Raw genomic sequence first — 16,170 nt, 5'->3', positions numbered from 1 at the left:
CTCCAATGTCTCGATTCGATAAAATTCTATAGAAGTACTATGAAATATTTAATCTGCAGCTTTGATAGGAGTAATGGAACAGCAATTCAGCAGAAAGAATAATTCATTAAATTAAATCAATGGTGTCCCTCAATACAGAATCAAGACATCATCTGTGCATCGGTTATGGTTCGTTCTTCTCATATTCCAAATGGTTCCATATTAAAGATTCTGGCTGTTATGGCAGCGATAAATTGATGATTGCTAAGCTAAAGTTGTCAAATTAACTTGTGTTTCAATTCCAAAATATCTTTTCCAGGATATCGAGTCAATTTCATGGAGCAACGTGACAAAGAACAAAATGTGTAAAATCATATAAGAAGCCTAGTGCAATTCCTTTATCATATCAAATATGTCCTTCCACTCAAAATCAAGCTTGGGACACTTTCGTTATTTTCATTCATATTCATTCGCATGAAAGTTTCATTCATATTTTCAAGCAAATAGAAATTTTACAAAGAAGCTATGAACTCATCAATTGTATTATGTAAATCGGGTAGTCTCTATCTCTATTTGTGAAATATCTTTAACATGTAAATGTTTCATAAATCTTCCTATATAATAAATAAATCCATAAATCTTCCCATTGGACTTTTAATTCAACCAAAGTGGTTCCAAGTTTGAAGATATACTGTGACGAAAAAAAAAGGACTACGATAACGCGATTTCTACTTTGAAAAACTTTTCTTATTTTCAAGATCAACTATAAATTAAATGTGTCTCAATCTGTTTTATATCATCGTCATCCTATATTCAGTAAAAAAATAAAAAATAAAAAAATGACAACTTTCGTGTAGGGTATAGGTAAAAAATTAAAAAAGGTTTAGATTGTGAAAATTTCTAACATAATTATTTCATTAAAATAATCATATTTTAAATCTTATATTCAATATTTAAGTAATTTACATACTTATTCGGTTAAAAATTACAACTTTTTCAACCTTTTACATACTTATTCCTAATAGGTTAAAAATTACAGCTCTTTTCAACCTTTTACATACTTATTCCTAATAGGTTAAAAATCACAGCTCTTTTCAACCTTTTACATACTTATTCCTAATAGGTTAAAAAATACAGCGTTTTTCAATCTTTTAGGAACAACCTTTTATAATGAAAAGATTTTTTTTACACATTTAACAAATTACGTTTTATTTGACTAAGTAACATTATATACGGTTGCTTGAGTCGAAAATGTATGTAGAGATTATATGATTATTACCAATGCTGGTATTTCTTTTGCTTTTTTCTTGAATAATGAAATTAATATAATATCTATCTCTTAAAAAAATGAAACCATTTCCCATTAAATCTATCAATTTTCTTTTATAAAAGATTTTATTTGAGAAATATATGATATATGTAATATAAAAAAATATCTTTATCAATTTTTGCACTGCTATTTACAAGATTACGAGAGAAAGGTGTATGTGTGTGCCTGTCTGTCTGTCTATATGTGTGTATATGCATTTATCATAAATTCTCATTTACATATTCACTTTGAATTTCATTCTTTTTACATATTCTTTTAACCAAGAAATCACATCTAATTTAAAATAACGTACAGAGAGTAAAGAATTTACTTTCTATTTTAGTTTTGCATCTTGAATCCAATCAAATTTATTCTTCCATATTAAATGGAATTCATGGATACAAAAAAATGAAAAACCTGTTTCAAATTATTTTCAGAAATTTTCATTTCATCTTTTTCTGGGTGCCTTTCATATGCAAATGTTGTTTAGTAATAGTTAATTTTCTACGGTTTATATTAACTTACAGAAATACTGAACTCAATTCACTAATTCGACAGTAATTTATTTTTACATGAAAAGAAAGATATGAACAGGAAATACAAATATGTTAGTAACTTGTTTTGAAGTGTTTTGAATTTCTGTTTAACCTATATTAATTACTAAGACATAAAATCTTCCTCCTATGCATATTCTAGTTTCACATATTTACTAAGTTTTTTTCTTTTTTTTTCAATTTGAAAACCAATGCAGCTAAGAAACACTGTGTCACACCGTATTAAATGATTCATTTGATACCTCTGTTCACATCAATGTATTTTAATTATTTCTTTCTTTAATTACAGTTCAGAGCTGCTAAGTAAACAGGAGTAGTTCTTTATTTTAGAATTTTTTTTAAAAAATGGCCATTTAAATTTCTTTCTTTCTTTTAAATTTTGTTATAAGGAATTTGATACACTAAAAACAGTTTTTCTAAAAACAGTTTCAACCAAACAGGAAACAATAAAAACAGAAAAAAGAAATGTTTTCCCTCTTAGTACTTGTTTACAATTATTTTTTTTCTATTAAGTTTTATACATAGTTGTTTTCCTGTATCCCTGTTAAACGTGCCTTCAATTGAAAGTTATTTTTTTAATTATTCATTTTTAATATTTTTTTTAAAATTCTAATCAAACAATTTATTTTTGTATTTAAAATATTTTTCGAGATTACTTCAGAGATCATATATGAAAATAAAAGTAATGATAATGTTAGATTAATTTATTGAAAATGGAGAATACACTTTAATGTGATGAACAAAGGTTTTATTGTGCATTCTGCCAATGGAAATAAAGGAAAGATACGAGTTTTTTAATGACGGCAGGACAGTTGAACTTACATTCTTACATTTTGATGAGCACCTCATTATGATTCAATGTTTCTTGCTTGATAGATAATAATAAATTATTGCGGATAACGAAAGATTTATAATTAATTTGAAAATTATCTCTGTCGAAATTCTAGATAAGCATTAACTCATTATTTGTGCATGTATTTCTTAATGATCACATTCTGTATTATTAACAGGGTTTTTACTTTTTGGTATTGAACTTTTTCTCATATGTATGGTGCATAAAACATTATAATTCTTTAAGAAAAACCATTATAATTCTTTATGAAAAACCATTATAATGATTTATGAGAAAATTTATAAAAATCAATAATAAAAACTCAACGTACAAAGATTATCTGATTTCTGAGCAATAAAAATTAGGTTGTTAATTAGTAAAAGCCAATAAGTTTAAAAGAAACCATTTATATAAGTCCTTCTAAGCACAAGAAATATTGAAATAAAAATTACCTATAAATGTATTAGAAATGTGAATTTAAAATTAAACATCAAAATTACTAATCAGAAATTAAATATATCAAATTTTTCTGACATACAGAAAACATAACATTTCATAGAGAAAACGACAAATCATATTATTCATATAACTAAACTAGAAATGCCTGTTACTATTAATTAATGCATTACATAAACCATGCAACTTTAAATTGATAATAGAATGCAAGGTAATAATTTGAGAAATGAGTGCTCAAAAACATCTGTTTTTCTTTCTTTTCTTCTTTCTTCTTTTAATATGCAGAAGTTTCTCTTAATATATAAAGAGCATGTACTTATTTAATATGTTTTAATGAATATTTAAAATTTCCTTTAAAGTACACAAAAATATTAAACATTAGAATATTAGAACATAATATTAAATAACCATTTCAGTCTACCAAAAATATTTTATTCGAGAATGCTTCAACATTACGTTATTCATATTATTTCGTTTGCGAAGATGCCACTTGAAAAGAAACAATACCTGTGATTATTTTTATTATATTTCGATTATATATTATTTCTCTTAGGGTTACGCTTTATTGCTTTCATTAAATTTACTTAATTGGCATTACAATTTTTTCCCTTTTCGAGCTCCAGAATTTAAAATATAGGTAAAAGTATTCTTTTCATTTCGTTAATGCTTTTTCTAATTGAAAATATCATATGCTATTTTTTGTGTCTTTTATGAATGTGTATAAAATCCGAAAATCATAAATTAAAATCATCAGGATAAATTTATTTTATGCTGAAAATTATTCAATCTTGATTGTTCATATACATTATATTTATTCTTAAACAATATTTATTACAAATTAGTAAGGTTTCTGTAACTAAATTTTTAATTTAAATAATAAATCTTCTAAACTGATATTGAATTTCAAAATTTACAATAAAATTAAAGTAATCATATTAGAGTAATTAAAAATTTAAAATTAATTAAAATAATAAAAGAAAGAAAAAGTTTAATTTTGAATCTGTTGCATTTTGAACTGAATGGCCTTCATTTACTTATGAGCTAGCTATTTTGTTAATGTGGTATTTGTTAAATACGTATATTTTATATGCTGATAATTTGACATCGTTCTAATTATCTTTTAATTCATATAATAGGTTACCCTCCTCCGACAGTGACGTGGTGGAGAGGTTCGACGCTATTGGACGACACATTCGAAACCTTACCAGATGGAGTTGTCAGAAATGATCTCGTCATTTCTGTCCTTCAGAGGTCGGATTTGTTGATGGTACTCACGTGTAATGCCAACAATAACAACGCTACAGTAGCTGTTGCCACTTCTGTCAAGATAAACCTCAACCGTAATATATATTTTCATATTTTAAAATTTCATCAAGCATTATTAATACTTTGTGCTAAATTCTCTAGCTCATTTTTCAGAAGGAAAAAAAAAAAAAAAAAAAACACAAATATTATTGTTCCAAACATTATTTTTAAAATCGTTCTTTACATATTGACCTCCACATCCAAATGTCAAAGATAATTACTCATACAATTATTTACTGATTATTACTTGATGCAAATATAACTTATAAATAATAATCCTATAACTTTAAAAAAACAATTCTTGTATATATAAATTAATTTATTTCATGCATCTCGGAAACTTCTGCAACGTTTTGGAACAAATTTTGTATTTAGTTAAGGTTTTGCTTTTTAAGTATATCTATATAGCTGTCTCTCCTAAAAAAACCGATTTTACACACAAAAAAGCATTTTTTATAACTTACTATTAGAATAAGTATATTCAACTTCCGCTTCAAAATATGGTCAATCTTGTAACGTGGTCCGAACTATATGAATGGCACGTGTGTTGCGGCAGGTTAATCATATCTAATAAGTTAAATGAATCCATTTTCTTATTCTAATTTCAAGCCTAAAAATATTTTGACATAATATGACTAGAAAAAATAGTCCTTTAAAGGGTTAAATGACAAGTTCAAATGAAGATAAGATTGTAAAATTTTCATATGTAATCAATATGTCATTCGTACCTAAATATTTTGTCCAAAAAGTCTTGATTTAATAAAAATCTGCCGAGCCAAGTTTATTATTCCAGATATTTTTAATCAATATTGAAAAATAGTAACTATACTATCTGTGGTTTGATATGAAGCATATGAATTAAAATGAATGAACATGTGAATTAAAATGATTGAGCATGTGAATTAAAATGATTGAGCATGTGAATTAAAATAAATGTGCATGTGAATTAAAATGAATGAACATGTGAATTAAAATGATTGAGCATGTGAATTAAAATGATTGAGCATGTGAATTAAAATAAATGTGCATGTGAATTAAAATGAATGAACATGTGAATTAAAATGATTGAGCATGTGAATTAAAATGATTGAGCATGTGAATTAAAATAAATGTGCATGTGAATTAAAATGAATGAACATGTGAATTAAATGAGCAGACATAATGGAAGAAGGACACTTGCAGGTTAAAGGGAAATCGAAAGGTAAGAAGGTCGCTGAAAGTTGCCTGCTTTGTAGCGATAAAATGGTTTTCATTTGTCATGCAACGGACAGTGATGGAATTAATAAAGAAAACTTACGATGTGGAAGGGTAAGCATAACTAATGTGGCGACCAGAAACTGGGTAATTAGACTGGCATCAAACCAAAATTATCTTGGCGTCAAGTCAAGAAAACCGTTGGACTACAATAATGAAACACAGCATTAGTAGCTGCAGAATTTTCGTAGTAGTTTCATTCCGGAACAATTTTTTAAAGCCTTGTTTTTAAATTTCTTCTGGAAAGCGAACAATCAAACTGAAATTTGCAAGTGTGTTAAACATTAATATATATTTTAGCGCCACATATTAAGTTGGAAAGATTAGAAATTCGATAGCCTTATAAAGTTTTTTTTTTTCGTTTACTATAGTTATATATCAAACTTTCTTTTACTAGAGGAAATATTGATGGACAAATGCAATTTATGATGAAGAAATTTAGAATTGAAGATTTAAGGGATATTGCCTAATTAAATTATTCTACACATTTTCCTTGTGATATCAATTCATTTATTTTGAATTTACGGATTTTATTAAAAATTTTCTAAATAAATAGATTTATTTTATTTTTTGAACAAAGTTTCAACACATTTAATAGTTTTTATTATCATGCTTATTCAAAGAACTTTCAAGGGAAAATGAAATTTAAAACAAAATTACAAGAATTAAGGTATTGAGAATATGCCTGTAAAATAATAATAATTTTTCCTATCCTATTTACACTTTTTACATCTTTTCACACTATAAAGAACTATCTTAATTTATAGAGTTCATAAACGAATGAAAAAAACGCTGTAAGAAACATTACTTTAAATAAATGCATTTTAGAATGAATTTTTTTCCTCAACGGGGAATAAATAAATTTATTTCCACCAAAGTTTCATTTTTTTTTTCAAATTTTATCGAACTTCAAGCAACTTATATCAAATCGAATGCCAATACTCTTTAAAAATTGGTATATGGTTGAACTACAAAGCGTCATATTCTTCTTACGGGCTAAGTTTCTGCTCTATGTTTGAAATTCCCCGTAAAATTATTGAAGCTTGTAATGAATTTGCAATAAGTGGGTAATATGGTGTAAAACTAGTTCCAATTTTTTTAATTTAGCAGAAACATATCATGAGCCCGGCTTCACACATCTTAGCATACACAAAATTAATTTTAATGGATAGATAGTGCCATATCTCGGGTGATAGGAAAAAGTGACCTGGTAATTATTGGAAAGTAATGACATATCTCCTATATTTATGATTTGGATATGTTAGTTTTCACTTTTCCAAGAAATGAATTCGGATTTGCCAGGTACTTGGTTTCTTATCAGATGATAATATTAAAATAGATACCGATGGAAATAAATGAATGGATGAATTGTTTTCTATCTATCAAGAATTAACAAGATGCTCCGACGCCTGCCAATCGCCTTTATCAATTTACCGATCGTCTATAAAGTTTTTGTGTTGAGATTCGTATTGCATGTCATTTGCATTTTATTCTATCGGTAGTTTTATAATAATTTTTATCTGATAGAAATTTTCTTTTCATTGGCTTAAGATTTATGTATTTATTATCATTATTGTTATTTATTAAGATTATTCATTTTGAATAATTCAATTCCAGTGAAATGAAATGTTATCAGTTAGGTATAAATATATTTTTAAAATTATTTTTGTTTATTATACGAATAATCATCATTTTGTTTTATAATTGCAATGAAACTTTGTAGTAATAATGAAACTTTGTGGGTTTCTTTCTTCTTCTTCTTCTCCAGTAAAACCCATTGAAGCTCGGATAACGTCTTTGAGACGCACGCTGTCGGCTGGACGAAGAGCCGAGCTGGAATGCACCTCCACAGGATCCCGTCCGGCAGCCCGGATATCTTGGTGGATAGGCACCACACAACTCACCAATACGTCCGAGAGCTTTTCTCCGGATAGAAACAAAACCACAAGCATCTTAAACTTGTGGCCCACAAGTGATCACAACAACAAATATTTAAGTTGCAGAGCAGAAAACCCTATGCTACCTGGACAACCTGTTGAAGATGGGTGGACACTGAATGTGTCTTGTAGGTATCTTTATTTTATAATAACGTATGTAATTTGTTTTAAAATAGTTATTAATTCCTGAAATATTAGGCTATTTATATTTATATTTCGTAATATAAAATAAGGGAAACTTTATTTATTTAATTCATAATAATAATTAGCAATGTAGTAAAACAAATTGTGAAGACAATGGAAATGAATGTCACATATAATAAACATAATTTATAGAGCTTCAAATAAGAATGCCGTTCGTATTGTAACATTTTGGCTACCGCGAGAATCTCCTATGATTTACACCTACTTTCTAATTAGAGTATCGCTTTTTGTACAACAGTTTTAACCTAGAAAAGAAAGATTCATTTTATTAGATAGATGATACGAATCATAGATATGAATCATGGCAGCGCATTTGTTAAATAACAGAGCTTAAATGATGTTTTTTTAGTTATGTAGTTGAGGAAAACTAATTTTACTAGACGACAATTTCAAGAAACATTTATATTATTTACGGAGTAAATAGGGAATAAATATGGTTACCACATTAAACTATATGATCATTGTTTCATAATATTTCTTATTCGTGTAGTACTTAAGTATAAATTCAAGGAGTATAAGTGCCTATATAGCTTTATTCTTTTTCTTTATTTTATCCTTATATCTTATCCTTATGTCTCAAAAATACAAGTAAAAAAAGTTCATGATTCAATTATAAGCATTTTTATTCTTAAAAGAAAAAATTATCTGGCATGTTAGAATTTTTTGGATTATTATCTCTATATCAAATAATTATCTTCTATTATTAAGTACTGCTTAAGATTGGAACATGAAAATTCAGAAATATTGTGATATAAATAGGAAAACCAAATGGGTCACAATTCACTCTCTCTATTTCCATCTTACCCCAACAAAAATCTAGTTTCGTTCGATCCATGAAGCTAGATCTAAAGAGGCAACATCCCCTCAAACAGGGCAGATTTTTTTGAATAATTTTATTTCGACTCTTTGATCAAATTCTGATCATTCTGAACATAAACTGATCACATTGAATATCACCTATTTATTTTTAAAGATAATTATAAATCGGTTTCTTCCTTCATAATTAGGAATATTTGAAATGCCTATGTTACCTCCCTTTAGTGTTTTTTTAAAAATGTATATGTACAACCTTTTTCTATACTGTTGAAATTTCGGATATTTTAGTAGAAAAAAATAAAGTATTTTTCTGAAAATTTTCTGAAAGAAAGAAATTTATTCAGTTTTGAAAAAAATGAGAATGATTAAAAAATAAATGTTAACGTGTTTAGTCAAAGTGAATTATTCCTTCTTTCTGTAATAAAAAATACTACGAAAAAATATTGTTATGTAAAAGTTTTCTTTATCAAATCAAAGGTAAGAGCTTCAGAGTAAATCAAAGGTAAAAGAAAATTCTTAGAAAGAGAACTAGGCTATTAAAAAGAACAGTTATATGATTGAAAGTTTTTCCTAAACTCATTTCCATGGAGACAGCAGTCAAATATAATGAAACGATTAAAGAAAATTTTCTTCAGTATTCTTCTAGAAGTTGAATAAATTCCTTCTAAAAATTTTTATTGGGGAAGAAAAGAATTATAATGAGTTATTTTCTTTTTTTGAAAGAAATTTCCTAAGGATTTGAAGTTTGTCTTATACAACAAAGAAAAAAAATTAAGATATTTCGAACGTTATAATTTTTTATATTATGTTTTATATAGCATTAGTTCAGTGAGGGATCCAAGAAACACGGAGTACTCACTGATCGATATATTTATAAAATATTTTCATCGTACTTTGCTTTAAGCATAGAATAAATTGAGTTTTACTTGTTAAGAATAATTTTATAATCACAATGAAAAAAGAATATTAAATAACGCAAAAATGGATGGAAAAACTTTTTTATGGCATTTAAGAAGTAAAATTTTAATGGTGACTGGCTTGAGACGAAAAATTACCGGGGCAAAATTTAATTCAAATTTGAAAAAAAGCCATTATAATTTCGAAATTGAGGAGGTTTTACAATTCAATTAAAAAGAAAAAAATTGCATTTTTATTTAAATTATATAAATTTTGATTTTATATCATCAATATTTAGATTTATGATATAAATCAATTTAACAACTTTAAGTTATTCAACTTTGATTTTTAAAAATCTTTTTTTTACATGCTACTAAGGTCAGGCAACAATTTTTAAAGTAAAGAAGTATAACTGATGCTTACATTCAATTCTTATACGCTATAAACTGTAATCTGGAATTTAAAAATCCTTTCAATTTAATAACATATTGCTTCTGATATTTTTATGAATTTATTTTGAATGACTTGAGTCAATTAATTGTACTATAAGATTATTATATTTTATGAAAATGATAGATTGTTTTGCAAAAGTTAATGAGAATTGAGATTTAGTTTTAATATCTTTATGCCATAATAAATGTAGGATATTTTAAGATACGAATTATATGTAAATATTAAGTATAAAATAAGAATTTCTTAATTGAAGCATTATTTTTTCATTTACTTTTTATTAAACAGTCATCATCTTAAATTTCGAGGATAATGAATTGATCCATTATATATAGCTTAAATTCTTCTAAGAAAGCTGTTTTGGAGCATTCTAGCGAAAAATTCGGATAAAATCCTTATTCAATTTATCTTTCTTTTCTGAACTATAACATGGTTAGCTTCGGTTTCTAAATTCTGCTTACATTCTGTGCCAAATTATTATATTTTAAAGCTTTATTGATGAGTTGATTAAATAAAAGCTTATTTCAGGCTCCTTAATCAGCAGTGCCCGTGTGGAAAATTGAATATCCTATTTTAGATAGTGTAATTTTCCAGGTACTTGAGCTATTTGAAATGAATGACATTAAGTTTTCTATACTTTAAACTAATAATTTCTTATTGCATAAACATATTTTGGCTCTAATTTTTGTGACATAAGACAAAAAAATGGAAAGCAGAAGAGAATTTTTGTCATCGTGTGATTATCCAAATTTTTTCAGTATTTGTCGATTTAAATTTTTATTCTTAACCTTGATTTAAATATTAAATTGATATGAAGTAAAGTTTTGTATTCTTTCAGTCTGTTATATCTTTATTCTTTTTTTTTGCTTATTTTTTCCAATTTTTGTGACATAAGAAAAGACAATGGAAAGCAGGGGAGAGTTTCTGCCATCACAGCAATGCGTACGATTATCCAAATTTTTTCAGTAGTTGCCGATTCTATTTTTTTTTTTTCATATCTTTGACCTAAATATTAAATTGATATGAAGTAGCGTTTTATATTCTTTCAGTCTGTTATATCTTTATACTTACTTTTGCATATTGCCTCCAATGTTTGTGACATAAGAAAAGAAAATGAAAAGCAGGAGAGAGTTTTTGCCCTCACAGCAATATATACGATTATCCAAATTTTTTTCAGTAGTTGCCGATTTAATTTTTTTTTCAAACCCTTGACTTAAATATTAAATTGATATGGAGTAACATCTTATATGCTTTCAATCTGTTATATATGTATTAGTTTGCGTATTAACAACGAATTCCCTCGCTTTCTAGAAAATAAAGAACTATGAAAGGAGATTTAAACTATCATTTCAATTGCACGAACATGGAATCTTTTATTTATTCGCAAATTGCTTTCTTATTTGATGTGTACTTTATTGAATGTGTTCGTTCCACAATCGCCGATAAGTAATTAAGACAAACAATGCACATCCAGCATTTCCCATAAGGGGTTCAAAACAACAAAAAGGACCGATTTTGCTCCCTCATTCAGTGATCATATTACGTCGACCTCGGTCCCAATCGAAAACTAATTTCCGTTCTTAAATACCTCATTCTTGCAAGTCAATCCCGTTATTATTCATCTCATAAGAGACGCTACGGTGGGTTACAATTCATCGAAGAAAATTCTTTAAACTCATAATAAAAAAAGAGAGAGAGAGAGGGGATGAACACAATGGAGCAGCTGCTGGAAGTTGCCCTTCTTGGCGGAGATAGCTCGACTCCCTCTGTTAACTTGTTCTGTAGCGTAATCATATTTTTACCAATCAACCATTCGAGTAGAAGAAAATGAAAACAAGAAAGGATAAGGAAAGGAACGAACGAAGGGATTGGGAGTGATAGTACGATGGAAAAAAATAAACCCGTGCTGCTGCTGCTGCTGCTGTTGCAGATCGGTCATGAATTGCAAATTTTCCTGCATTCCACGTGACTGCCCTGGCATTAATTAAATATCCATTTTTGCGCTCGCACTGCTAAGGAAGAAGGATTTGAGCCTTCCACTCGGAGCCACCTTACGCCTGATACGCTAATGGATTCGAGGCCTGAGAGAAAGTGCGTTTAAATTTAAATTGGAGTACTCGTAAATTTATGCTTTACAGATGTTTCAGAATCCTGATCGATTTGCCAAGGAAGTTAAAGGCTTAAAAAAAGTTTCCCTTTTCTTTTTCCATCTCTGATTCTTCTTCTTATTTATTTTCTTTTTTGTTTTTGCTTCGTTTTTCCGTCCTTTCTCAATTTCGTGTTTGCTTCGAGAAGTAAGCATTAAGAGTAGCGAATTGCTACATAGTATGAATATTAATTTCTGGTTTCCGAGTATATTCGAGAAACATCGTGCCAATGGATTGTTCACGGCTCTTCATTGATTTCAGTTAATTCGTTTATAGAGCAAGGTGTGCATGCAAATTGCTTTTAGGAATTTTCTCAAGTTGACGGAAGACATTAAAATTCTGATGTTATTTTTAGAGAGCTATTAAAGCAGTTAATTATAGAGAACGGATACATTTATTTATCAAGAATCTTTTACCAAATATTTTATCTCAATTTACTTATCAAAGGTGATACACTAATTAATAAGGATATGTGTTTTATTTCTTTAGCATTAAGTGAAATTCATTTTAATACACGGCTTTCAATCAAATGATCGACTTTTGTTTGATTAATGAGACCAATTTAACTTAAAAGAATATGTGATTGAATAAGACTGTTTACATTTTGAGTTTATTCAATCACATTTCTTTTAAGTATATGTGATTGTTTATACTTAAAGAATAATGGCATATTTCTTCTAATAAATCAACAATTAAAACATTATTCGTCTGATGAACTTATAAAAACTGAATTCCAGCATAAGTTTTGGATAAAACCATGATATTAATAATAAAAAAGAAAACTTTTTTTTCATTTTTAAAAAGTTATTAGTAGTAGTTATTAAAAGTAGTGTATTAAAATATGTTAGTTTCCATGTATCAGTTTATTTTAATAAATCCTTTATTTCCCTTCAGCTTCCTAAAAATTTTATATTATTTAAATGTGACAGTAAAACATTTTGTGCTTTTAAAACTATTGATTTTTTGTAAGTATCAAATATTTAATCATGGGAAAAGAAAAACCCTCATTGTTATTTTTTGCCCAACAAAAACAATTAAAAAAAGTATATATTTTGAAATATATTTTGGTATGCGAAATATATTTCTTCTTCAATTCAGCAGGGTTTTTTTTCTAAATTATTTTTATAATCCATCGAAGGTATACAGCATCAGTTTATCAGCAATATCAAATTATGTATTTAAATTTGAAAATGCAATTCACCTGTTTTCAGTTTTTATGTGGATTTGAATTATTATTTAAACATAATTGATATTCAAAATCAGACTTTGTATATGCCACGAGAAAGCAAATTTTTTATTAGTAGAGTAGAAATACTTCAAAAACATTTGTTAGTAAAAAAGAAGAAGAAAAAACAGTTAATGTGACATATTTTTGAATTCTGCAGAAATATTTCACCTGTTCATATGGTTGGCTTTATTGCTCGTGTTTCTCTGATATATAGATCACTTGTTTTAGATGCATGCTTACCAATATACAACACTGATCAGCATGCATCTATAACATGTGAATTACAGTGATTTTTATAAGAAAAGATAGCAATAATAAGAAGTTTTAGGCCAAATTGAATGCCATATGGAATACTAAGGATGTTAAAATAGTTTTCAAAAAACAAGATATTACGAGAGAAGGAACAAATGGAGGGAATGGAAGTGAGATGAACGATGGGAAAGAATATATGTGCTGCTCACTCACTCATGAATATTTCATGAATATGTTAGACATTCTTTGCATGCAATGCTCAGTATCTACATTCTTTGTCTAAATCATTTAATCTGTAATCAATTTTGACTTCATGTTGATTCACATTCCTTCATTCGACATTTTAGGTATGCTTGACAGAATTTGATGTTTATATTAATATGAAAGAAAAATTTCGTAGACTTAGATGAATAACATTCATCTAATCCACATTCATATAATTGACATTCTACATTCACTGGAAGTTAGTATCTACATTAATAGGAGAATGTTCCCATTCTCTTATTTCATTCTTTCCCAGAAGCATATAAATGAAAGAAACACGATTTGAAGAAAGTTTTCCCCTAGCTATCGAATTATAAGCATTTCCAGTTTTGACTTATCAGAAGAAACCTTTAAGATTGTGCATTCATTGTAATACATAAAGTCATTTACTAAAGTCTCAAAAATAAGTTAATATTTTTTTTGAAAAATTATTACCAATTTCAAATGAAAAATTATATTATTCTTTTTTTCGAAAAACAGATATCCCTCGAGTGATGCTGAGTGTAAAAATAGATCACGGGAAGCAGCCAACAGCAAGTGAAGGCAGCGATGTCCGCTTTCTTTGTGAGATCAAGGCAAACCCCTGGGTCGTGGATGTTGGATGGTTATCAGAAGACGGAAGAATGATGAATGAACCTGATATTGGTGTGATAATCGCAAATAATACGCTAATAATCAAACGAGTGCAAAGAAAGCATGCGGGGAATTATCAGTGCTATGCAACTAATTCTGAAGGAACAGGACACAGTGAAAAAGTGTATCTCAAAGTAAACTGTGAGTACTATTTTCTTCTTCGTAGCATTTTATTTCTGGAAAACTAAAACAAATAGTTTAACATTGTTGTTCTCAATAATATTAAAGAAATTCAAAAACGGCGATTGTGGACAATATAGAAAAAAGTAAACCGTCTTGAAACTAAGGTATTATTGAATTTGCAAATTTTTAAATATATTTGAAAACAAAAGAAATGAAATGCTTGTGATGATAATTTTTATTAATGCTTTTTTCTTCTGATTCTCAGTGTACTTATATTGTGGTAAATCAATTGAATTCAGCTGTTAAAATTTAAATTGGAAATTTTCATAACATTGAAGAACTTGTCACTGAAACATATGTATTTTTTTTCTTTAAACACTTTGCATATGGCAAGTGTTGCATGTCGGCATTTACACAAATAAAACGCATGTGCTATTTAATACAAATATGGTCCATGCTTATTCATTTTTAATTATTCGATTATTAATTATATATATTTTTACATTTCACTTTAGCAAAATTATTTTCACCCAAATTTTATCAAATTTTCAAAAATTGTATTGTACTTAAAGGAATATATAGATACTTTTATTGTAAGCCAAGTGTGGTGAAATTGGTCTTGCTGAATCTCAGAGTCCAGTAGCCTTTTTCATGATTAAAGTCTCGTTAATCACCAGAATTTTATGACAACTTCAAATGTAATAAATACACGGAAATATTAAGAGGAATTTGTCTTGGATTGGTTAAGTGACATTCAATAAATGCTTTAACACATTTTATAATATAATTTGCTGTTTAATGGACAATCTGAAACATCTGGATGGCGAAGAAAAATTTTCTGCTTAATGCTACAGAAAAGAAACCAGGCGGCTTTTATTCTTTAAACAAATCTTTTCATAAGATCTGGCCATTAGGTTGAATTATTATATTTCTTACTCTGCAATAAGAAAATAAATAGCAACATCAGAAATATCTTGGAGACAAAGTAACGCCTTTTAGTATACAGGACAAAGCACTTATCATTTCCTTACCCCAGATGTGACTAACTTGCAGTTTCTCAGCATCGATTTTGTCTGGGTTACAATTAACCTCCCTCGTATTAAAATATATGAGACTGCTCTTTTTCTTAATGCAGTTCTTTTTTTGACTGTGCAATGATTTTTCTGAATAGAGGGACAGTAGCTTTTTCTTTAGGTTATATTACAGAAATTTTTAAAAAATTTCATTATGCATAATTTTTTTATATAGAATAAATAAGACAAACCCCCAGCATATTTCAAAAGCAGAACTTTGAAATATAAAAAAAAGAAAGAAAAAAATTAAACAATATTTTATTATGTCTACGTAAAATTACTTTTTCTGTACGATAAAATTTAACGTAAAAAAAAAGCAGAGAATTTTTTATATCATATTAATATATTTCAAAATTAATTTTTGTACTTTTCATAAGCAATGAAGTTTTACGTTTTATAATTATCTGCATAATTATAAATTATAATTATTAAATTATAATATAAATTATAATTTTAT

The 16,170-nt window shown here is 27.5% G+C and overlaps 1 protein-coding gene across 3 annotated transcripts in view; it reads left to right on the top strand.

Moving 5' to 3' along the window:
* LOC129965389 (irregular chiasm C-roughest protein-like) overlaps positions 1–16,170 on the top strand; it is a 358,817-nt gene that overhangs the window by 306,059 nt on the left and 36,588 nt on the right. For all 3 annotated transcript variants that reach the window (XM_056079232.1, XM_056079239.1, XM_056079247.1), the window contains exons 7-9: positions 4,267–4,470; positions 7,458–7,754; positions 14,365–14,658. In XM_056079232.1, coding sequence (XP_055935207.1) covers positions 4,267–4,470; positions 7,458–7,754; positions 14,365–14,658 — 795 coding nt within the window. The remainder of the gene's footprint in view (positions 1–4,266; positions 4,471–7,457; positions 7,755–14,364; positions 14,659–16,170) is intronic.

Source organism: Argiope bruennichi, chromosome 1 (assembly GCF_947563725.1).
Source record: "Argiope bruennichi chromosome 1, qqArgBrue1.1, whole genome shotgun sequence".
NCBI classification, from domain to species: domain Eukaryota; kingdom Metazoa; phylum Arthropoda; class Arachnida; order Araneae; family Araneidae; genus Argiope; species Argiope bruennichi.
This window is presented reverse-complemented; position numbering and strand designations above follow the sequence as displayed.